The sequence below is a fragment of the Vanacampus margaritifer genome, chromosome 8, assembly GCF_051991255.1.
Source record: "Vanacampus margaritifer isolate UIUO_Vmar chromosome 8, RoL_Vmar_1.0, whole genome shotgun sequence".
In the NCBI taxonomy this organism is placed as follows: domain Eukaryota; kingdom Metazoa; phylum Chordata; class Actinopteri; order Syngnathiformes; family Syngnathidae; genus Vanacampus; species Vanacampus margaritifer.
The window spans coordinates 3,458,427-3,485,000 of record NC_135439.1 but is presented as its reverse complement, the minus strand read 5'-3'; the positions used below and the strand labels follow the sequence as shown (position 1 = coordinate 3,485,000).

Below are 26,574 nucleotides of genomic sequence, written 5' to 3'. Positions count from 1 at the left end.
CTTGTTGAAAAATGTGAAGAAAAAAAAATTTAATCCACACTTCCCGTTGGAGTGCAGCGACCCGAGTTAGTCCCACGGAGCGTTTGCTGGACATGCACACATGATCTTGGGAGAAAAAAAAAAAACTTTGCAGGTCAGCCTCCTGAGCTTCCAAATAAAAACGTGATTTGCGGCACCTCGAAATGTTTGCTCACACGCTCTGACGACGGCGCATATTTCACGTTGAACGGGGCTTTAAATTGAGACAATGCTTGGGTCGAGCTGCTCTCAACTAAACGATACGTACTGGAAGTTTTTCAAAGCACTGGAAACTCATTTCTTAATATTCTATTATTTTCTCTTTGACTGCCAAAAACGTTAAATAACGTTTAGTAAAATCCTATGGAGGAGTGCCAAAGACGTTAAAAGACGTTTTTTTTTCAAAACAGAGGTGAAACTAACCATTTTCTATTGTTGATTACTGAAAAACGGAATAAGGTAGAAACAAACTTTTTTTTCTGATGAAAGATGAGAGTCCAATCTTTCATTTGGTAGTATGTGTGTTTCCATAGTCCAAACACATAATTTTCTGTGGACCTTGAAAGATCAGTCAAAAATGCTTAAATCGGCTGGCACCCACGGCATCCCTTTTCTGAAAACGTCTGGCAGTCAAAGAGTTAATAGTAATAAGGAATGCCTAAGAATATAAGGGGAAAGGTCACATCAAGTGCTTAATTTGTTACCATAGTTACCAAATACTGCAATTTATTTATATAGAACCAGAACACTGCCAAATTGAATTGATATTGAAAAATGATACATTAAAATATACACTATTGATATCATAGTTGAATTTATGTTACCTGTTCATGTCCATCTTTTTTCAGCGATGGAGCTTTTATTTGCTTCCATTAATGTTTTTCATTTGAGACTTCCTGGTCTGCACATTCACATTTTATTTTGTCCACTTTCAAGTTAGTGGTCGTGTTTTTGGCAATGAGGGTGCGAACCGAGGAGTGCGTGACCAACATAAAAAAACATAGTGGTGTCGTTGACTATCATTTTTCAGACTTACCAATTCCTTGATTGCTATTCTACAAAACAGCATTCACTATTTTAATGGGTATCAAAGAGGAATTTAAATGGACAGTTCATACTTGTGTTGACTGACAACTAGCAATTTGAAATTGGTATTCTAAACTCAAATCTCCAAACCCGCGAAGGAAAAATAAATAAAAATCTAGCAATTCAACATCTTGAAATTTGTCTATCAGACAAGTCAGCTGTCAGGAAGATTCATATTCACAAACAGAAAACACTTTTTTTTACGCTATTTCTTCAGTGTCTCCTTTTGAACCTTTGCCCTCAGTCAGAGACGAAAAGAAACCCAAAAATGAAAAAATAAAACTCTGCCTCCAGGTCCCATGAGGTTTTCGTGCAAAAGGTTTGCATCAGGACACTGTTAGCGAATGTTGTAAACAATGGATCAGCTGTTGCCTTCAGGCTTCGGGTTGGAAATAAATAACAAGGGCAACCAGAGGTTGCTGGAGCCTTGATTGACACATCTTCATTTCCCACCAACATAGAAGAAATCCAAGTAATTGTATTAACTCATTCACTGCCATTGACGGCTATAGACGTCAAAAATTCATTTGAACTATTTCTATTATTTTTTGTAAATTTAGAACAGATATCAAATTTGTGATCAATCGTTAGTTAACTAGTGAAGTCGTGATTAATTACAATTTAAAAAAAAAAATGTAATCACCTAATGGGCCTAATTAAAAAAACAAATGTTAAAAATAAGGGCCGTTTAATCGCATAATAATTTTATATCTCTTATTAATGTACAATAAAAAAAAGGGTTTTCGTAAAAAATGAAATTAAATGGAAAATTGTTAAACTAATAGAAATAGTTCACATGAATTTTTGACGTCTATAGTCGTCAATGGCAGTGAATGAGTTAATTAAATCAACAATTGTTAACTGTTTTGACTACTCACTGGCTACGACCTAAAATAGACTTTAAACACAGCTAATATATTGGGATGTAACAGTTGAGTTTAGATTCAACGTAGTCATTAAACATGCCACAAGTCCAAGAAATGCAGAACAGTACGAGTGTTTTGATTGGTGTAGTAGGGTGGAACATATTGGCTAAAGGTCAGGAAGTGCAAATAAACACAGTGCTGCTCAACCTCTGTTTTGCGGACACCATGGATAGATAGCAAGAGGCTTTTGGCAGTTAACTACGTCTTGTTAACTCTTCCGAAACGGCGTCATGGCAAAGTGAAATGCAGCATTTAAAAAAATAAAAAATAAAAATCAACGCAGTTTCCAGCTGCAGCCTTTCCAAGGCTCTTTAGATGGAGCCCAAAGCAATAACAAAAGACCTTGGTGTTTTTCAAGCATAATTCCGACTGCTCAAACTGTCCGCTTCCTCCATTTCCTAAAAAGAAATGGAGATTTTAACTGCGAGTGTGACGGCCTCACACGCTCAAGCCCCGCATCTACTTTGTAGACAAATACAGTGGAGCTCAGCCTGTGGCTAGCAGATGTCACGGCCAGCGCTTTTGATAGTAAACGAGCGGTCTAGTGTAACTTCCAGCTGCTTTTAAACAGCCTCTTCAGGGCTCTTTCGATGGAACAAAAGCAATAACAAACGTCATTGGTGTTTTTATCGCATAATAATCCAGAGTGTTACAACTGTTCAAGTTGCACTTTTCTGCATCATAAATCCCCTAAAACAAAGACAAAACTATTGATTTTGCACTTGCCTAAAAAGAAAAGGCTAAAGTTGCTGTACATTATTAAAAAATATATTTTATTGTTTAATATACACCGACTGCCTAGCTGCAATTTACTACTTGCAAAGTCACCCTAATGCTCTTTTTGAAATGGCCACAAGATGGTGCCCAAGCTGTGTCTTATGATAAAGTAGTGCTTTGGTACCCTCTTAGGCATTTATAGGGAGGCATCAATTACTTGCAGGTTTCCAGCTACTGGTGTCAAAGCTCAGTTCCCTATCCATAAATCTCTGTTAAATTAAAATATTCATGTTTGATTAATCATGTTTGACATTTCCTAAAAAATATTTTTATTATTATTAGTATTATTATTATATTTATGCCACTCCTTCTTAAATGGGGGGGGCGGGTACAGTGCATTGTCAGGGTGGTATTTTTTACCCCCTCTACTAAAGTGTAATTGCACATCCACTACAATAGGTGGCAGTGGCGCTTACATTGTCAGAGTGCGCACAAACTATTTGGTCCATTTCGATGGCCAGTCCGCCCCTGACAGGCCCTAGAATTGTTATGGCAAAATTGAGGGTTTACTCACTAGTCAACAACTGGATATAGACTCTGCTCAGCCCTGCCAAAAAGAGCAAAAATCCAAAAGTATTTAACACCCCAAAAAGTATTTAAGGTGTATACAGTACTGTAATTGCCTATCGATTCGACAAGATGGCGAGCAAAGGGCTACATTTGTGTAAATCAAGCTCTTCAACTCAGTTAAACAATAATGCACAAAATAAAGCAAAACAGCAAAAATGTCTTTTTCAGCAAGTAACTGAGGACAGCCGCCTCAAAAAAAAAAAAAAAAAACTGTGATATGACGAATTTGTTAATATGTGGAGGGTGATTATATCTTCCTGATAAGCACAATAGTTTGACACATGCACCATCAAGATTTGAGTGTAAAAAAAAAAAAAGGCTCAAAGAAAAACTTTGGTGCATATAAAGAACGCAAGCACCTTCACTTCAGTGTTTCCGACCGTGTATTTCCCCCAAAGAAAAAAACACACCCAGGTCAAAGGAAAGTGGCAGCGTATTTTCAAAGTGAAGAATGCACCCAAGGGACACAGAAGAAGAGAGAACATCAAGACAATGGCTGTTAAGATGAAAACGCCACTTCCCAGCGGGATATACGGCGTTCCCGCTACTTTTTTTTTTTTTTTCCTACTCTCCCCAGATGCCACGCAGCACCCCAGATGACAGCACACGCGTCTCCTCCCGCCTCTTGCGGAATAAAAGCTCTTTGACCCGCCATCGCCGTCGTTAATAATGCATCCCTCCGCCAAAACTAAAACGCCGAGTCGCTCTCGCAGTCATCAATCAGCCGCTGTAATTATCGGGACCAACTTTAAATGCCACAACCATTAATCATGTTTTCCAGTCATTTTTCTTTAATGAATTCTAAAACGTTAATAAACTAGTAGGGCAGAATTAAATTAGGTTGCCCATTAAAACAAAAAAAAAACAAAAGGCCAAAGTGGCAAAAACAGGAAAAACATTAATATGACCCTGAATGGTGAGTAGATGACTGATGCATGTGTGTTGTGGTGGAGTGAGCTTCAGTTTGTATATATTTATATACATATAGTGGCATTACTTACATGCTGTAAGTCAAACACTGTGGGAGGGAAGGAGAGGGGGGAGCGCCAGGGGACGGGCGGCACCCCAGAACCCCAGGCCCGTCAGGGAAAGGTCCCGGTCGTCACGCCAGTGTACCTCGTGAGAACTAACCCTGTTACTGAGTTCGCCAGCTCCCCGACTGGTGAACTCAACCCCTCTCAACTCATTTCATTTTTATTTATTTTTTATTTTGTACCCCTCTCAACCCATTTCAAATGACCTTTTCCCCAGCAACCACGGGTCCAATTTAAATTTAGTATATCGCTGGAAAGAGGAAATCATAAGGAATCCAAAATCTGGTGTTTGTTTTCGCATCAAAATATTTTTGACATAAATAACTTTTTGGCCTATATTGTGACCTTTTGACCTATTATAAGATTTCAATAGCTATGATCGTTTAGGCAATATATGAACACAAAAAAATTACATATTTTTCTTGAAGTTTTTGGAGGGTCATGTTGGTAACATTTAAATTATTTTGCAGTCCGTGTGTTTTAGTTTTTTCATTTCTGCTGCTGAATCAGGATGTTTATCATCAATTGTGGGACACTTAGAAATCCTTCCTTTCAATAGCATCATCTCGCTTTTTACAAAAAGTTTTTGGAACATTTTCTTTTCTCTTTTTCCATGCCTGATTATTGGTTCAACTCCTGTTAAACAATCCACACACACACAGTGGCAAAATGTATATTCCCACTTGATTACCTTAGTCTGAAATTCTGGACCTACTAAATCTCATGTTAAATAACACCTCAGAAAGAAGCTTGATTAGTGAGGATTAAATTAAACCAGATTAGTCTAATCCTGGTTTTATTTCAGAAAACGGAGCCATAATTTACTGTACATCTACTATAAGTATAGAAACACAATGTTTTATGATAAAAAAAAATTAACAGTAAGCGATACTTAAATAATTTCAACGCTAAAAAGGGCACCTCCTTCCACTATCTATGTGGACAAATGGTTTCAAAATGTTAACACGATGGATTGAACTTGACTTTCCACCCTCAACCATAAACACAGCCAAGGCGCAGAATGGCCTGCTTCTCATTCCGCTAGCGCTCTCTCGGTGTCTATCAACCCCCCCCTTCCCCCACTTCCTTCTGTTGCCACAGGCAGCTCCGGCAGCGCTAACCCGGAGCCAAACAAGCGAATCCACCTCCGGCGCACATTAATGTTCTTATCTATTTCAACCCTCCGCACTTTTTTCTTCCCGCCTCCAAAAGGGCATGCATAGGTAATCCCCTGGCCTCCAATCTTGCAGTGTTTATAATTGATTCTTTAAGGATACATTATCTGGCTCAGTCGCACTCTCCAGCACTCGCTCAACCGTGACAGCTGCCTTCCACGAAATTCATTATTCAAAATCATTTTTGAAAGCGGGGAGGGGGTGAAGTGTTTCTACACAACTGACATCTTTCTGCGTAACAGAAGTCATGACAGTGTCATCGTGTGCATGGAAGAAAGAAACATGCGTGACTGTCAGATTTATACAAATAATTATACCAGCACGCTTAGGGGTAAAAAAAAAATATTCTACCGGAAGTGCCTTTCGTTTAAATGGTGACGGCGTTTTGGGGGCTTGAAAACACAAAAAAGTTTGAAAGTCGAATATGCTCTGCCGTTGCGTTCCCGTATACACGGTCCAAAACGCAGCAACCAGTCTGCGTACGAGTCGGTGTTACAATTTCACCCACAAATTTACCACAAAATAAGTGGGATGAAATTGAAATCAAATATAAGCACTGTTAAACTTGCGTTGAAAAAGATGATCATGATTGGTCTTTCCAAAGCCCCACAATGCTCACAGCTCATTTTTGGAGGGAAATACTGGATAGCATGTAATATTCATTCATATTTTTATATTGTGTTCAAATGCATAAAAATAAAATCCTGTTTTTTTAAATATTTTTTTTTCCCTCTGTTTTTCTGAATAATTTTTTTCTGTTTTTTTAAAAAAAAAATTTCCTCTGTTTTTCTGAATAATTTTTTTTCTGTTTTTTTAAATATTTTTTTTTCCTCTGTTTTTCTGAATAATTTTTTTTCTGTTTTTCGGAGTAATTTTCCGTATAGAAAAACAGGCTGAAAAAAAAATATTCAGAAAAACAGAGGAAAAAAAAATATTTAAAAAAAACAGAAAAAAAATTATTCAGAAAAACAGAGGAAAATAAATTATTTTAAAAAACAGAAAAAAAATTATTCAGAAAAACAGAGGGAAAAAAATTATTTAAAAAAACAGAAAAAAAATTATTCAGAAAAACAGAGGAAAAAAAATGTATTTAAAAAAACAGGACTTTTTTTTTTTCAAGTGAATGCAATACGCTTCCGTACATTTGAGATATGATATCCATAATAAACTATCAAAAAATGTTCTTGTCAAACGGCAAAGAACCCTTTTAATTCAAACTCAATTCTTAATCAAATTTCGACAAGTTCAAATTCAATTCAAAACACACAGCACACATCAGGATAATAAAATAATCTGTCAGGAAAATATTCACAGACATTTATTTAAATAATTGTGTGACCCTAGAACAGTTTTCCTTTAAAGAAATGACATAAAACACTTTCTGAACACAAATTGGAGGTCGTACATCATCCCAGGAAAGATTGCAGTATCTGATAAGTTTAAAAATAGCTGAGTTGGCTGAACTGATTTCCATCAAAATCACTTGTCGTATCTCGTGAAATATTTCCACATCACATCACAATCAAAAATCAATTAAATACAGAATAAGACAGTAAAGATTATGAGTCTTCAGTCATTGTTGTTTTTACACCAGCTCATCATGTTGACTATGAGTTGTTGTGCGTATGTGAACTCGGGTCAATTAGCTCGAGTCACTCACTTCACTTATCAGTTTTGTCATTTATGTAATTACTGTGTTGTCGGGGAACAAATCATCTCGTAAATTAACTGCCAATATGGCGGCCTGCTTCCTTTCGTTTAAAAAGAACTTGTACCCAATTCAAAAGCAATTTTCTTGATTTAGAAGCGAAGCAGCTTGTGTTCTACAGAAAGCACATGCGCATGCACATGCACTGCACTTCCTAATTGACAGTGTCTGTTTAAAGTTACAGCAGCTGGGCCACTTAACCGCGCGTATTGTTCAGTTTGTATAAATTGTATGATTGCGTAACAACCGCTCCCCGGACACAAATATTGAATCATCTTTATTTCTGCTGAAACTTGGAAAACAAAAACAAAAAACATCTGAGTTGATCGTTTGATGTCACGGATGAAAAGTGCCAAAGACAACAACAACAACAAAAGAAATGGAAACGCTGTCCTCATTTGACTGAAAGAAAATGTGTTGTTTTCATTAGGAACGCAACCATTACTCAGCAAACGCCTTAATTGATCGTTGTCTACTAGTTGTACAGTAATCACAAACGGATTGATCGAGCCTGCAGAGGGAAATGTCCGGTGGAATCGGCGCAGCAGCTGTGAGCTAATGGAGGAGGGAAAAAAATGAACAAAAAGGTGCACAGAGTCACAGAGGATGGTTTGAATTTCAAGCTCAAATGTCATCATGTTCAATAGCTAATACATTTAATTGGCTATTGAGCCAAGAAGTCGTTTTTTGCAAGTGCGCAAAACTTCCAGGGGAGGACAAATTACCCTGGTACGTCACTCGATCATTCCTGAAGTTACTCACAAGTGGACAAAATTCAATGAAGAGTCGAGTTGCAAAAACATCTCACGGCATGCATTATAATTTCAAAGTGCGTGCAACAGGATCCAAAATGAAGCATCTTGGGTTTTCTCTATTGATCGCCTCTCATTAGCAACATTTCTGGCTCCCACCGATGAAGGAAGCAGGGGCGAGGCGGGGAGGTGTTCTCGGAGGGTCAATAGACAGCTGAAACAAAGCCAATAGATCAAATTGAATGATCATGGTAATTACACAAGAGTCCGGCACCAGAACAGGGGCTGCTGTTGGACACGGAGCATAAATGGGCTGATGGGAAGTAGTGACAATTGGTCATTATTATGTCGACTAGTCAAACACTGGGATTGCTAACCGTTCAGGTAGCACGTGTTGGAATTGAATGCCGCTTTCCCACTACAAAAGCAATACCGTGGGAAATGCCAAAAATGACGAGACAATGGAGGAGCACGAGGGTCTCCTGTATTTAAGGTCTCAGCATGTGGATGGGGACTGGAGACTGTGCAATGTTACAATGACGCAGCAATGAGCAAACTGTGTAGCATCAGTGCAACATGTTTAGTGCTTGACAGAGCATTTTCATTTGTCCAAAGAACAGGTGCTTTTTTATTTAAAATGGACACTGTGAATATCATCACTTATGTTTGGTATGGAGCTCCAAAACTACCAAAATAAAAAAAATTATACAAATGAAAATAAAATTGATATAAAAAATTAAATTCAAAAATAAATGGAAATTAAAAACAACAAAAAGGCTATTAATTAATTAATTAACTATGAGGCCTCCCCCTAATTTGATTAACATTTTCTTGCCTATTTTTATGCTGTTATTGTCTGCAGCATGAAATAAATATGAGAGCAGAGCATTTTTATGTATTGAATGATATTTAATTCTCTTTATATTTACTTTTGTATTTATATCCACATTTATTATTATATTTATATTTAATGACTTGATCGTTGTTTTTTATTTTTGTATACATTTTTACTTGTACTTATTCATGTCTATTTTGTTGCTTTTAATTTCCATTTATATCTTTTTTGTAATCAATTTTTGAATTATATTCTTTATATGAGTTTTTATTTTCACTTGTATGTATTTATCTATTTATTTATTTAGGCCAGTGTTGCTTGCAAGCAGCTCGATGATCTGTAGGGGGGGGGACAAGGCGATTGGGACGAAGCTTTACGAGCAAACGAGACGTATGCTTCTCCTGTCACATCTTTCACTATTATGACAAATTCTCCCAGTTGATCTCAGATAAGTGATGTTGCACAGGACACGCTACAGTGCGATGGATTGATGGCTGAGTGGCATAGAGAGCGATAGCCGTGCATAAACAAGAGACTTATCGTCGTCCTACCAACGACAAAACAGCTGATCGTATTTGTGAACCAAAACGAGCGCAGGGAATGGCAGATGTACAGTAACTGCTCGGAAAGTGAGCGTCTAGTGAGTGTCCTTCGCTCACTGCAGCGCTTCTTTTCATCCAAAGACTTTGCTGCAGCCCGTAAATCAAGCCCTGCTACTCGTTTGGCTTCTCGCTCTTGGATGGTTTCACTTTTTGGGTTCTTTTGCATATTCCTCTGCAGCTACGCTTCAGGCTGTAGGCCAGTTATTAATATTTACGATTGGCATTGTTTCCTTTCTGCTCAGCTAAAATAAGACGGCAAAGACATTTTTGATGTACTTACTGTATGTCGAAATGATTTAAGTTTGCACGAGCTCTACCACTCGTGGTCTGCAGCCAGGGTAGGATTTCTTTATTTATTTTGCTTATTTAAAACAAATTAAATGCAGGAAAAGCACTTTGCGTGGGGGATAGGACTGAGCCGAAACCATGAGTGTAACATAATTTACCCCCCGCCCCCCAAAATATACATGATTAGCTACAGTATATTAGTGCTAACTGTAAATATACGTTCATCAGAATCCTTATATACTTGCAAATCACAATATCAAAAAAATAAAAATAAAAAAAAATAATAAATAAATAAATAAATAATATATATATATATATATATATATATATATATATATATATATATATATATATATATATATATATATATATATATATATATATATATATATATATATATATATATATCCACAATTACAAATGTACATGTGCTGAAGACTAAACAACCAAGGCTAAACTTCACCTCCTCCCCAACATACAAATATCTTGTCTGTCGATCATGCATAACTGTGATTTACTTCCTTGAGACCAATTTCTACTTTCCTTTTAGCCAGGGCTTTGGAGCCATCTTGTGGCCTCTTAAAGAAAAAAAATGCAAATTAGATCCATTTTATGCATCGCTGAAGATGGGCTTCTGTTCAGTTTCGCAGGAAAATACGTGAAAATTGATGATGGTGAACTGCAAGTAGGTGAAGGTTCACAGTACACAAGGAAGAGTGTTCAAAATGGCGGCTTACACTGCATGTTATATGTTACTAATGAAGCTGATGCAGGCATCTTGCCGGGTCGTCATTTTTTCAGTCCAATAAGGTGTTGCCTTCGTCCACAATCTCATCAGGTCATACAACTAACTGTCTCCTCCTGGTAGCACACACAAATAGCAGGGAGTGGTCGCGGTCCAAGTCACGCTTGAGCATAAACAAGCCAATGCCGCCAGCAGTGTTAATCACAGTTTTACTGCCGCCACGCTCGGGGATACTGAGGGCGGTGGTTCATTGTAACGCTCAACTTCCTTTTTATCTTCTTGTATTGCACTCTGAATTATTTCTACACACTTAATACTTTCTGCTCAGCTGATCCAATTCTGCTCTGCAACAGGGGAAGGCCAAGTGCAGCTAACAAAAGCACACATAGACCCGTAAAAAGACAACTTTATGCAGCATACGAGAAGTGGGATGAGTATTTTCTTTGGCTCTTCCGCAAAACAATTATTTGGAAGTAACGGCCTGATTTATTAGCAGGGGATTACATATGTTCATCCAAGACTTACCACGTTACGGTATGGCTAATTTACAGTGTTTTCAAAAAAGCTAACAAACGTTTTTTAAAAACAAAAGGAGCTACTTTGGCAAACATACAAACGCCACGCAGGAAGGTCAGAGCTGTTATGCTACATTCAGATCGAACCGAAAATATTGCGACGCTACGCCGGTCTCGCGCGTGTTTGTTTGCGGGGCTCTCAATGGAATTTGTTTCGCTCAGCGCCGCAACGGTAGGTGATGCTAAATTTTGTGTAGCATTGCTATCTTGCGTCACACTGTGACAATTACACAAACAAACCCACCAGATGAGCCGACCTCCACGCTTCTTCCTCCAAGCAATCTCCTTTTTGGCCTGGTCCCGGTACACGTAGCTCACAAATCGCCACAATCAAGCTAACCTCCATTGCTATGCTACACGTTCGGCACACAACCACTTCTGTGTGACGTATTTGGTGACGTGGACTATCTCGACACAGATTGGCTGTCGCTGACGCGAGAGTTCAATTCAGCTAACGGCAACGAAACGGGCGAAGTAGCGAAATGCTTGGCGTAAAAGTCCCATACGCGCCGCCCGGTACACCATCGCGCCCCCTCGCGCAAAGTCCATTCACTACAATGCAATCGCGCCACCGGAAACTCCTCCCCCATTGTTGGTCTGAACGTAGCATTAGGCAGATGTCCGCCTAATCACTATAAAAACATGCTGCCCGGTTTGTAATGGAAATTGACCAGGAAGTCGGCAGGTGATATTTGTCTTTAGACTTGGTAAATTAGCATGCAAGCCGTTATTCATGGCTATTCCTGTACACTGTTCTTTCTGTAAGCGTAGGCAAATGTCTTTAAAGTCTTTTATGAGTGTCGCCAGTGCAGGTCTGCTAATCAGAAGACCTTAGCTTTTTCTCAATATAAAGAACGGTAAGTACGGTCTTCCTAAGATCGTACGTGAGAACATTCTTTCTAAGAAGGCACATTTCTTTGTAAATGGGAATGATGGTGTACTTGCTAACTTCCTCTCCAACTCACATATTTTGGTAATAGCAGCACGACTGATAATATTTCATCACAAGGACGTAAGAACGGACAAGAACATCGATTGAGAAAAGTTTTTTTGTGTAGCGCACGTTTTAGCTGCCATATTCCTCTCCAATAGCATCTGCTGTTTCAGAGTGACAATTATGGTAATACAGTATATGAAATACTGAAAGGGAGTTTAACCCTGGAGAACCCAAGAACCCTTTTCTTCTTTGGAAAATTATGAATTATATATTAAATGACTGCTATAAGTTCACTGAACACCAAAATATATGTTTTTTCAATTTTAACCCTTGTTTATTTTAACTAGCTCAGAGTTGCTAATTTATCAATATATATATATAAAACATACTCCTAGGCATTCTGCAACACAATATGAAATAGATTAATAAAAAAAACACAATTTTACCATATGATGGTTTGCTGAGAAGATGGTTTTGTTTGGATTGATTTCCAGCTCAACAAAACAACATGTTGCCAGCTATCTTTTCACCACCACTCATGTAAGTGCAATATTCATCCACTAGATGGCCCCATGCAGGGGTCAGAAGTGGCACTCTGGACTTTTGAAGTTAAATTTGTAAAAAAAAAAGAAAAAAAAAGGTCTTTGTTATTTGAGTAGCAGAATTTATAGGGGCCAAATTTGACCCCGTGGGTTCTCCAGGGTTAAAAAGTCAATTTTTGTCCTATTTGTTCAAACTGAAAGTATAACCTGTATAACCATCCCTCCTGAAGAGCAACAATCAATCATATTGAAAGTGTGACTGATGAAGTGTCAATCATTTGATCAGTCAGCTACATTTCAATCTCGCTAGCCGTTTTAAAACCGCAAACTCCACCTTTTGATACAGAATTCTGGTTTCATTTGTGACCGTCTTCAGAAACAGGTTGTGTTGGACCTCAAAGATTCCACTGTAGTTATAATGCTGTGGAAAATGACAAAAACACTGTCAGCATTTAGATCTCTCAAAACAGCTGGCACGCAGCTGCACAACACAGATACCGGCATTAGAACCACTTGACTGCACTGACAGGACATGCTTTGTGCTACTTCACTTGTTATTCACAAATTTTTGGTACAATGAGCATCTGTTAAATGCTACCCTTGTCTGCATTCATGTTGGTATCGCAATTTCCAGATGTTCCTGTCACCGTTTTTTTTTTTAGTTCATTCTCATGCATTCGAGAAAGTTTGTTGATTGCCTTGGGCCTATTGACAAATAAGATGACATTCCCAGATAGGCTTATCTGTTAATGTGTGAACTAATTGGAGTTGGACTCATTATACTATCCAGCAGCAGGCTTAGAAGACATTAAATGGACAATACTGGCAACTGCAATAAAATGACTGTTGGAGCAGTAAAAATGCCCAAGAACAATTACTGGAGACCCAAAAGGTCATCTGAATGTGTAGGAGGTCTGAGGAGGAAAAAATGCTTCTTTGAATTAACTGGATTTTGCTCACCTCTAAATGGGGTCAGTGATACAAGCAAACACAAACAAATTGCAGCTGAGTGTGCAGCTGTGTTGTTGTGCATCACGACGGCCCACATGTGCGCACACACAAAAATCGACCGTGCAGCCAGCCACCACAATTACTCTATTAACTGCATTTCCAGCAGCCATAAGCAGCTTTCGGGGGGGAGTGAACGCGCTCTGATGGAAACACTACCTGCTTGGCCACAAATTGCAGCTAGTTAGATGGAAGCCAATCACCCCCAATGCTGGAAATACGCTGGGTGGTGCTTTTTTTTTTTTTTTTTTTTTTGCTGCACAGATCCATTTGGAAGCATGTTTTGGACATATTTTCTATTATTTTCGACTTCCTATTGTGCTTACCAGTCTCTGAAAAATATAACAGGGTCTCTCAAAGGTCACTAAACACTTCTATTTCATTCTAAGTATAATTCAGACCAACGTAAGGCCATCATTATTTAATGGCTAAGGCTTTGCCGTTTTAGTAAGCATATCATTCCCCTGCCCGTGGCTCACCAATTGACATTAGAGCAACGTTGCAAAAATTTACGGCTGATGAGAAATGTTTTTCTACTTGAAGGCAGTTGGGCACCATTTTGTGCCGTTTGTGAAGCTTTATAGCTGTCACGCTATTCCACCTCACAGCACAATTGATGTTATCCAAGCAAGTTTCTTGAAACAGGATTTGTTATAGAGAAACACTATTAAACTCCTAGAGCAGGTGTTTGCGCAAAGCCGGGGAAAGGCTACCCAGAGGGCTGCGCTGGAACTCAGAAGCGACAAAATCTGGATTCAGTGGATGATTGATAAAGATTTACCCGTATTTCAGGTTAATCAACGGAAGATTAAGATGCCGAACAACCTTGAGTTGGCAGTCAATTTTCAAACTCGAGTAAATTTTGCTTTACTGCTCCAATGTCACTTGGCGAGAGAGAGTGATGTGCTTACAAAAATTGCAAAACCTGATGTCAAATCATGGCCTCACTTCTGTCCAAATGATAGCTGAAACAAAAACGGAAGCGTGTATTGACTTTTCGGGAAACACTTCACTATATGGTCTTAATAAAGAAAAAGCATTGTTAAAGATGATAGTACTTCATTTTTGTAAAGGTAACAGGAAAAGGAACATCTGACAGATTTCTTCAATTAAGTAAATTATAGCCTTAAAACCACAAAAAAACACCAATTACTTAAACCTAATGCATTTCCTCTACGCAATACCTTAATTAAGATTTCTAAGGACAAAATATAAACTTGAAGCAAGTGAACAAAAACTTCCTAATATTGGAAGATTTTGCAGTGGACGATTTTCAAAATGTTGATAGTGGAAAAGAAATGCAAAGGCTTACAGTACCAAAGCTAAAATGTACTTCATGGTGGAAATGACAAGAGAGAGTATTACAATCCCCTTTGATGACGTCGCTTCCTGTCCCAACCCATCCCGTCTCTTTTGGCATCTCGCCAAAGTATGACGTCACTTTTACCCAAATATGGGCATGTTTCCCATTATGCAATACTTTCTGCCCCGCCCCCTTATGCCCAAATATGGACTTCATGTGACGTCATACTCCCGGTGATTCCGGAAGGAGCCATTGAACATGTTTGAACACGTCCCAACGTGTCCAGTTTAGACTCCGCCCCCAGGTCCAAATATGGGCTTCCTATGACCTCATACCTTATACTTATACTGATACAGAACAAGTCAGGACATGTTTGAAAACGTCCCAATAGCAGACAAGTGAACATTACAACGCAGAGGCCGTGTTCAAGCTTTCATGACAGGATTGCTTAACCTTTAAGAGACTATGACAACTATGACACGAAAGGTAGCAGGTGTGTATCCTCCATATTCAACAGGTGCATAACAATCCAGACTCTCCGTTTGCTTCCAGAGCTGCAATGGCCGTTTACCAAACGTCACATTGGTCATATGTTCCAAAAAGCTCCGTTAACGCTGACCTCGCGTTATACACGCGGGGACACCCTCGGACCCGGGAGTCCCGAGTAACGTGGATGACTCACCACTTTGAAGTACTCGGGCAGGCACGGAGTGCCGCGGTAGTAGCAGGACAGCAGCATGTCCTTGAGGTCGTGGCCCGTACGGTCGTAGAACTCGCGCATGTTGAAGGGGCGGGGCTTGTAGTTGTCGAAGTCGGCCCTCTCCTTGAGGACCTGCAGGACGTGTTCCTCCACCAGGTGCGGGTCCCGGATCTCGTACCTGCACCAGAAAGAGCATTTAAATCCTCAACTCAATATAACATTCATACTTTATTCATTTAGCAACTCATAACAGCTGCATGATATTCTTACATTAATAATTCATTTGTGATCCTTATTCATTGGGTTAGCACCACCGTAATTGCATTCTGTATGCAGCACAAGACTGTCCAAACTTTTTTTGTTGTTGTTACGAGAAGTGTGAGAGAGGGAGAAGTTCATCTGCGCAGTTAAAACATTTTTCAAACTGTTTCAACTTTGTACAGTCCAGGGGTTGCTTCTCTTAAATATGCCAAGATGTTTGCGCCAACTCCCACAGAAAAGAAGAAGAAAAAACACACACACACCAGATTTTTGGTTAGACTCGTTAGTTTCGTCATGTTGTCCCTTCGTACTTTTTTTGTCTGTCTCGTTTAGATGATTGTGTACACCTGCGCTTGTCATCTCAGGTGAGGTGATTGTCGTCTCGGAGAAGAAGAAGGATAAGAAGATGAAGAAGACGACGATGTCTTGTTTCTTTGCTACTTGAGTTTAGATTTTTATTAGGGCTTTGTTATTTTCCAAATTTGGCTGTAACACCCCCCCCCCCCCCCCCAATCTGTGTATGTGCTGAACAAACACAAAACCTCAACTCAACTATTTGCATATAATATTAGAAATCAAAGTCAAGGTTCCATAATATGCCCCTTTAAATTGATAAAAATATTAAATCATTTAAAAATATTTTTTTTAACATTATTTCATGACAAAGCACTGTCAATATGATTCAGAGTCCAGTGCAGATGGAAGCTTTTTATTTTATTTTATTTTTAAAAATGTATATCATCTTTGGATATAGTTGCATCATAGCCTGCCAGGTTGCTTTAACAACCAACAAGTAATTGCATTTCTATCACACACGCACAAGGTGCATTATCGCCTCAAAAAGACGACATGCCCTTTTCGGTAGAGCGGCGCATTATCAGATGTGGAGTGAAGCAGGAAAAAGAACATTTCTAGCTTCCATGCAGGAAAAGCAAGATAAACCTTGAACGTGCCATGTGTTAGTGGTCTTTAACAGAGTTGTCCATAAATCTGAAAGTGGTCCACCTCCAGTGGAAAGAAACAGTTCATTATTTAAACTCTCTCTCTCTCTTCCTCGCTCTGCGCAAACAAATGAATTGCCGCGCCTGATTGAAAGCAACCGACGACCTCGTCAATGGGAGGATAACGTCTTCGAATGCTGCAAATGCACACACAAGCGCCTCCTCCACTCTTCCATAAATGCATATACATTGCTGGAAAGGAGCCAGCGTTCTCCACATTCTGACACATGACAGAGCGTGACGGATTGATGAATAAAAGAAAGTGACGTGAGAAGTCTCCCACGGCCACTATCAACGTCCTGCACCTGCTCGCAGTCATTCAAATTAACCTCAATTAACTGGCGGGACCCCCGCTCAGAGGTCACCCACCCACCCATCAAGATATTAGAACAAATTACACGTGTTAAGACAAAGCACTATTAAAATGTAATTAGGAGAATTATTTGTGACCAGTCGGACCACGTGACACGTCATTTGGAATAAACTGATCATGCAGAATACGAAGAGGACCTTTACTAATAAATGACTTATGTGCAGGGAACTCCCGCCTGTTTGTGGTCCAATGGTCATGAATTCACCTCAGCATATCCAGTTCATTTCAAATATTTGAACTAGGGGTGTCAAAATGAGTGTGTTCATTTTGAGTTAATTTAAAGTTCCTTTAACGCCAATTAATGACAATTTGGAAAGCCTGTACTGAGGGAATTCCAGTCGCAACGCAGCAGGCACGTCCCACGTCAAAATTTTGCCGTAATAAATGTAATAATAATGCATATATTTGTGGAAACTGGGGTCATGTTGTATTTTACAATTTTAAAAATGTGCAGAATGTCACAAGTTACTTCATGTTAAAGATTAGATAGCTCTTAATATGAAAAGAAAAATGCACTGAGCTGTCAACAAGGTCTTACAAATTCAATTATGCCATCTAGTGGCAGAAAAATGACCAACACAAATCAAAATTCGTTTTTTTGCAGTACAGTCCATCTTTTTAATTTGAACTCAATTTTATAAATTATTATGAAATTACTGTATCAATGGCTAAAAAAAATGCAGCCATATTTTTATTAGTTTAACAATTTTCACACATTTATGCAAGTAAGAATATGAAAAACAAGGGAAAAAATAATATTTTTCTACATTTTATTGTACATTTAGAACAGATATAAAATTTGTGATTCATCAGGAGTTAACTATTTAAGTCATGTGATTAATTACGATAAAAAAAAAACGCCTAACACCCCTAATTTGAACATTTAGAAACTGTTTTAACAGTTTGTTTGTTTGTTTTAACTAGTGAATTATCCTCCTTGAATCTGAGAAGCAAAGTGCTAAATACTGTAAATGTTTGTGATGGAGTTAATGAGATGTTAACATTGTTTAGTGGGATTTGTTTCCGTTTCTGCTATGTTTGTTTAACTAAACATGCCTGGGGTCAAATTGACTCCGAGAGATTTCTGCTGTTTCTGAGAAACACCGTAACAGGCGCGTTAACGTAATTCACCTTCGTGCATCATCCACTTCAGTTTACAGTTGCCAACATGACATCATCAGAAAGACGGGGAAATGATGATGGAAAAGGGACAGCAGCGTCGCAATAAATCGGTAAACGACGGTGAGGACGGTGGCAGCTGGTGTTATTTGTCATCGGTGCGAGCGCTCCCTTCAACAGTAATTGGTAGTAAATCCTAATGGAGATGCTTTTAATTCCACAAGGTCATGTTTGGTCAATGTTCAATGACAGTATCTTGCTGCTTAGGAATCATGTGTGTGGGTTTAAAAAAAAAAAAAAAAGAAAAGAAAGAAAGACTAGTCACTTTTTGCTTTTTCTAGCCAATTAATTATACATGAGTAATGGTAAGTATTTAAAATAAACATAAGTGAGGTGATTTATTATTGATTAAAGAGAATGTATTCATGTATTTCATTATGAATTCAAATAACATAATTTTATTAATTACAACTTTTTAATTTTGCTTTTCTAAGTGGTTTAAGGTTTCTTTTTATATTTGGTGATAATGGAGAAAATGAACAATCAAGTTTTTTTGTTTGTTTGTTTGTTTTTTAATTAGACTACCACTTTTGAAAATGTGAAGGACTTTTTTTTAAGCCAATTACAGGCTAGTAAGATGGCATACTAATGAACAGCATTTGCTGGTTGCAGCAAACATTTTTCCACAGAGTAATTTAGCAGCTTGGTGAGGAAGCGCTGCCTTCACTAGTGAAAATACAACCGAATCACTGTGGCGTTTGCTTGATTGGTTATGATTAAAGGGTGTTTTAGAGTCTACCACAGGGGTCACAAAATCCAGTCCTCAAGGGCCCCTATGATCATTATCAGGCTTCTGCAGATCTTGCTGAGTCATTTGAATCAACCACCAAAACAGAGTGACTTCAACCAGAGTGTGACAAGTGGATGTTAAGTCAAGTTCCATAGTTTTCGAAAATCTGTGACATCTGGGCGAGGAAAAACTCCGAAAACTAATTTTAAGGAGAGAAATAAAGGTTAATCCGGCTGGTACATCAACACACGAATGATCTTGTCCTCCATTCGATGTTTACTAAAAACTAAATATCAAACAAAAAGAATCACAGTCTAGCTCAATGCTAACACCTAATGCTTAAAACAATAGATGGGATATCAAAACTACCTCCTAATTCTAGAACTTTATAAACCTAAGTGGTAGCAACACATGCAGACAGCATATGACAATACTCGCAGGCATAGAGTATATTCTTTATCCTCTGCGCAGAATGACTAGTATTGCAGGTTAGTTGCCGCGTCATCCGTTTTTCATCATCAAATCTAAATGTGGTATGTCTTTATAAACTCGTATTATGCTGAGAAGAAGGAACACAATGTCCATTGACTACTGATGGGCAAACTGTTTAAATATTTTTGTTCTATTTAATTATTATTATTATGCATTATTATTATTATTATTATTATTATTATTATTATTATGTGTTTATTATTATTATTATTATTATTTTTATTTTATTTTTTATTATTATTATTTTGTAAAAATAAAAAAAATTCTGTTGTCCTGCAACCTATCAAATTGTGAAAAATATTTCCATGAGATGAGTGAAGAATCCATTCTGCACGCCAGTTGCATCCGCAGTAACGCTTGTATAATGTTGGCACTAACCCTTGGAAATTGCAGGTTTGAAAACGCAAATGGGCCAAATGACTTCATCCACCGCACATAGCTGCGAGCTAGCCCCGGCAACTTTGCCCCCCCACACCCCCTTCCCCTCCCCCGGAGGTGGCGAAACGTCATTAGAGTTACTCGGGAAATACGACACGGCCTCCTTCAGGGGGGTTATCCTTTAGTTAAATGAATTGCATCCTGAGCTGCTGCTTCATAAGCAACACAGAGCTGCCAGGAGAACACTTAAGCCGCCACATTCAGAAACCCGGCAGCCGGGAGACTTTAAAGTACACACCGCCTCAGTAATATGGCCGGACTTTTTAATATTGCCCTTCCTCTGCTCCCTGAAGAAAACTCCGGCGTGCACCGGCACTGTGGCAAGAGAGACCCTCAATTGGATTACGGGCACAAGCACTTTAATTTCTTTCTGGGAATCGAGACGAATGAAAGTGGATCTGCATCACGTGGCCACCTCGTGGGTGGGAAGCATTTTCAGGAAGAGCTCATACATTTCTGCATACGCACGACTTAATATTAAACATGCATGTTGCTGCGAGGTGCTTCAATCACAGCGGCATTAATCTTGCATGCAAACATGAAATCTTTATGAAGGTAATTATCCAATTAGCACTAATTGGTTTACAAAATCACATCGCATGTAAAGTGTCCTGGGTGACTGGTAACATGAATTCATATTAGGAATTAGAAAAAACAACAACAACAAGAATTTAATGATGGGATGTAAAAAGGCAATTCTCAAAATCCGTCGCAAAATTATGCAGAAAGGTTTATTAAGCAAATTCTAACCTGTTAACGGCCATTTTCTCATCAAATGTGAAGAAGGGGGAAACAAATAACAGTTTTACTGAGCATATGCAACAATACTGCAGACAAAGCATCCAACTTCCAAAATGATCAAACTGCATTTAGTACTCCTCCCTCCCATACGGGAAAACTCGCCTCCCAACTTTCATGACACCACATTTTGGCAGCAAACGCCACCATTAGCGCTAATTATCCCGCACTGACCTTCTTTTGTCAATTATGATCATCATTGACTTTGCGGCTTCATCTAAATAGAAAACGGAGCAATTGACTCATTATGTTCCGCACTGCAAAGCGTGAAGGGAACACAAACACAAAATGAGAGATCACATTGATTTTCATTCTACGACATCTACGGTTTTTCACAAAAAGTTTGGCCTAATTTTAAAAGATTATCTTGACATCTTATCTTATGGAGTGGGATGCATAAAGTCAAGACAACCATTAGAAATGTTCAATCAGTATTTACAATTTGCCACGTCAATGCAGTTCCCAAATAAAACAGTCCGGGGCGGAGCTATGTGGTGGGCAGAGATGGCTATGGCCACCCATGGCCAATCTCTGGCCACCCCATACACACATTTTAATAACTGTGATGTAGTGCTGTCACTATTGAATATTTTTTAGAATTGATTAATTTATCGATTATTCAATTAATTAATCGACTAATTGGATTCATTTTAATTTTGCATTAAAGCGTATTACAAAAACATTTTTCCCCCTGATTACTGTTTATTACCTAGTGATTGGTGGTTATTTTGTACTTGTATTCGTACAGTGATTTAAAAAAAAAAAAAGGGTGGATGATGCTACTCACCGAAAACAGAGGACGTAATTCCACGTTAACGGCGTCGCCAAGAAAAAAAAAACAAAAAAAAAAACATATCCACCTCGTGCATGTAAAAAAGTGACTGCCGTGTTCAGAGAAAGTCATGTGACGTCAGGATCTCTATGCCATGTACACGCCCACTACCATATAATCCGTAAACAATTTAGCTGTATGGAATGGACTTGAATTACTTGCAATTTTTTCACTATTCGTTGCCTCTGCATCCTGAAAATTGCCAGATTAGCGTGACAGCGCCAATAACAATCCTTATCTGCAGCTCTCACTGTATTTGATTGCATTAATCTGGAGGAAAAAAATGTTGGCATGGCCAAGTGTTTTTACCCACAAGCATGTCTGATATCAGAACGCATGCAGTCGAGCTTTGATTTAAAACCTTGAGAGAAATGTGCTCGGAATCTACAGATCCAATTCAAGCCCTTATCTCTCGCGGGGATTTTTTTCTTCTTACCTCGGCGAGCGGGTCAGCAAGCCACACACAAGCGCGCGCACACACATAAACAGTCAGCGGACGTCTCCCTGCGGGGCCACAAGGAGCGAGTCAGAAATGGTGGCGTTGGCAACAGGAAGGGGGATGACAGTGTTAATCGGTGGCGCTGCTCGCTAGCTTAGCAAACAGCGCTAATTACACGCCGATAAAGACGTGTTCATCACGCGGCTTATGAGGCACTTGCTAATTGCGCCTCCCTCCATCTCGAGTACCAAATTGCAGCATTTACAAGCGACCAGAGGTTATATTTTCTGTTCTCAGCCTTTTGTCACCGCATTTGCACTTTTGCATGCAGCGGCAGCAGCTCATCTTTGCGGGAACCTGCGATCCATAGTGATCAGCGACGCGGCTTTTATGGATTTCTTGAATTACAGTCAAGTGAGGCGATGCGCTGCTCCGTCAAGCCTTTGGGAAGTTGCAAATCTAAGTATGTACCAAATGACCCTCACGAGTGTGCCGTCATCTTGGAAAGCTGTGAGAAAATTCTTTAGGAAGCAAAGCTCTGGTGACACTTGAACTTATGCCCGTCCTGGGGTCACAGGTGACATTTTTGTTATGCATACTCGACTTGTATATGCGTGAAGGGAACATTTGTAGTTCCCAGTTTTAAATATGCAGTTGCTTTGTCTGCTTTAGCTAAATTCATTTCTTATGCGGCAAGAAATCTAATTTTCGTAATATTAATTGATGAGTTTTTGATAATAAGTTTAGCATTTACCATAGCAACTTAAAAAACATTTGGGGTTCAGCGTCCTGCCCAAATACGCTTCGACATCTGACAGTCGGAGCCTGGAATTGAACCACCAACCGTTCAGTCACTGGGTAACTCTTCTAGCAACTGAGCCACAGCCACCATTTTGCACTTTCTTCATCTTTCTATGCTAGTGACATAAAGACTACTTTTATATGCAATCAACCCTTTCAGAACCACAATATTGGCAATATTCAGGTTTTGAAAGGCGCAAAAACTCACATTTTCTTTTATTCTGTTTTAAAAAAAATAATTTAAAAAAATAAATTACAAAAAAATAAGTATGCGTGGCGGCCATCTTGTGTTTCCACTCACTAAGTGAGCCTAACTTGATTACATTCATTTCTCGTTATGTTATTTTCTGTCTCCATGGTAGAGGCTGACATTTTTCCCACGGGACGGGAGTCGACTTTACCTTTAATCACAGGATTGTGACAGGACAGGATAAAAAGTTCACGGGAGCAGACGGGAGTGGGATTATCCAATAGGAGGGGGAAAAACTCGGACAGGTGTGTTTTTTTGACATCCAAAATGGGAGCGGTATCGGAATAGGAGCCATTCTGAATGGGAGCAGGACGAGACAGGACTTGTTTTCACCGGGAGTGGATGGAACAGGATTTATTTTTCTGCTATGGTCCAGGACTGGGATGGGATGTTTTTTTGGGGTTTTGTTTTGTTTTTTTCTGTAGGAGTGTGACGGGACGGGAGTGAAAATCACTCCCATGTCACCCTCTGCAGCAAAAATGACACAGTGTGTATTATATTATACAGTATGTGTGCAGGGTTGGGAGGGTTACTTTTAAAATGTAATCCATTACAGTTAGTAACGTAATCCAAGTACCATAATATTAAAGTAATGTAACTGGATTGCTTTTTGGATTACTCCAATATTGAGTATGCTCATGAAGACAAAATTAGGCGATTGATTGATTGATTGATTGATTGATTGATTGATTGATTGATTGATTGATTGATTGATTGATTGATTGATTGATTGATTGGCCATGTGCTGTTTTCAAACTGTCACTGAAAGCAACCACACCTCACGGATGGATGGATGGATAGATCGATTATGTATAATATAATATTTAGCTTCACAAAAGTATTAAAAATAAAAAAAAATACAAAAATATTAAAAATATGTTTTGCATAAAATCAATTTGTCATTAAAATGAATAAATGTACCTGTAATCTGTAACTGTAATGGAATACAGTTACTTTTTTTTTGCAATCTGATTACGTAGTGGCGGTCCTTGTATTCCGTTACTCCCCAAGCATGTATGTGTGTATATAAATCCAAAGTGTTCTTCCCCTCAAATCTGACACGCTGTCTTCTGTACAGTACACACAAGATACCGCAATGGCTGTCAAAACAGATCTACGTTTATGGGGCTAAATCTGCCTAATAAAACAGTCGCTTGTGCAGTTTTTCTGAAATATTGCTGTAAAACAAGGGCTTTTGTTTGTACTGTTACTTTCCTCGGACAGCAACACTATAATATAATACGTATGACAACAGAATACTGGATTTATGTCATGTGAGAGCGTAAGACAGGAGTTACACTCCTGACTGCGCTTCAGGCATCCGCACTGGCCGTGTGGATCAATAAGCTAAAAATACACCGTTATGTTTTCCAGATGCTGTTTGGATGCGTTGTGGCTTGTAGCAGGAGGAGTCCAGGAGGACTGTCATCTGCGGACGTGATGAGAAAATTAAGACGTGTCAGAAGTGAATTTGGAGTTTGTCACGTCTGGCCAAAGTCTCAAATGATCAAAGCAGCTTAAAAAAAAAAGAAAAAAAAAGAAGAAGAAACGAATGAACGAAAGGGATGGGGAGGGTCGAGGGAAGCGAGCGTCAGCGTAGGATTTAAAAACATCCAAAATTGAGATGAGATGGCAAATGGTTCTGGTGGCCATTTACTGCCTTATGAACAACATTCAGTTGCCGCTCATCTGAAAGGTTATCTGAGGAGCTCACATGATTTGTGACACATGTATTCACACCCTCTCACCGTCGTCATTCCATTTACTTTGCACTAGCATCTCAAAAAGTCACAACTTAAAAAGGGCAACGTTCAGGCTAAGTCTGTGATTGTCAAAATGAGCTCTCGTGATACACACGCTCCCTCTAGTGATACTCAAAAGAATCCATACACAAGTACAGTTCGGTTGAACTGAATTTGACTTTTTAGTGCATTCATTGTAATTGAATCATTAACTACAGTTTGTCATTCACCCCCCAAAATTATTTTTATTTTAAACTGTCATTATGTCATGATGTCATCAATATGATCGACGATGATGACGAGCGAGAAAAAAAATTATAATCTGCCATCTTTGGCCTCATTTTGTGCTTCGAATTTGAAATACAAGAAACCGCCCAGCCCGAGGAAACACAACTGACGTGATTTCAACACCTGACCTATCCTTACCAAGATATCCAAGAGCTTAGCCTGGTGAGGGGGCCAATAAAACGCCGGGGGAAAGCCTGGATTCAAAATTTAGGGACTTGGATCAAATGGCGTGACATCACTAGTGGGGTTTCCATCCACCCATTTTTATTCCAATTTTCTAGAAATAAAAAAACTGCATGGAAACGCTAGAATTTTTTAAAAAAGTGACTAAAATTTGCTTAATAGATTTCACGCTTGGAGGGGGTGGAAAACGCAAATGTTGGCTGTGTAAACAGGTTTTGCGAATAAACGACCGGATACACGTTGCACGTTTTAACCGGATATTGCGTCACACGTACGTTTGTTGTCCCAAATCAATGGCGGATGATAAAGTAAGGTATGTTTGGGGGGGTTGACGAAACAAAAATCTTTTTGCAATTAATCAAAGTGAATAGTAATGCAATTTTAGATAAAAAAAAAAAAAACAGCAAAGAAATGCTGCAGTTTATCAAGAATTACAAAAGCAAATTCATACGACATCGCACGGTGCAGTCGCTTCCTGGTTTTCTTCTTCTTCTTTTAAATTACTAGCGGATCACATCTCTATGGTGTATAGCGCCACCTACAGCGGCGGAGTCCCATCTCAATATTCGCAAAAGAAAAACAGACAGAAACGGGCATAAGTCGCAAGTGCGTTTTGCGTATTTTCAGTAAATTCACTTAAAAAAAATTGAAACAATTGGATGGAAACCTGTCTACTGGAACCGGTGTTTTTTTTTTTTTTTTTACTTGGTAACTGTTTAGCGCAAGTGCACTTTTGACAGTTTGACCATTCTGGACTTAAACCGTGCAGGAATGCCAGTTGACGCATCTTAAAATAGATTGTGCATGGAGTCCATGCACATGAAATCAAACAATCCTCTGAATGTTTTCATCCCACCCCCTGAAAATCTCTGGTGATTTGATGTCAAGGAAGCACAAACGCGCACACACAGTTCAGTCCAGACGCATACAAGCACATCCCCCTATACATGGTCAAGTGATTCAGTTACCAAGGGTTACTGTATCTTTTTTTATTTTCTTGTTCACTATTTGGAGGTTATCACAAACACTACAATGTATGTTCCCTCTATTTTTTTGTACTACCCTGAACCAGTTCTACACAATTTTACATTTTTGTCTTGTCTACCTTGTTTCACCTCAACTCTTGTCACAGTCTTGTATTGTTTAAAAAAAAATTGCACAATAAAAAGAAGGGAAAAAATGCACA

At 38.8% G+C, this 26,574-nt stretch overlaps 1 protein-coding gene across 2 annotated transcripts in view; it reads right to left on the bottom strand.

Moving 5' to 3' along the window:
* Positions 1-26,574, bottom strand: part of asic1b (acid-sensing (proton-gated) ion channel 1b) — a 163,684-nt gene that overhangs the window by 133,790 nt on the left and 3,320 nt on the right. For both annotated transcript variants that reach the window (XM_077572709.1, XM_077572710.1), the window contains exon 2: positions 15,564-15,759. In XM_077572709.1, the coding sequence (XP_077428835.1) occupies positions 15,564-15,759 (196 nt within the window). The remainder of the gene's footprint in view (positions 1-15,563; positions 15,760-26,574) is intronic.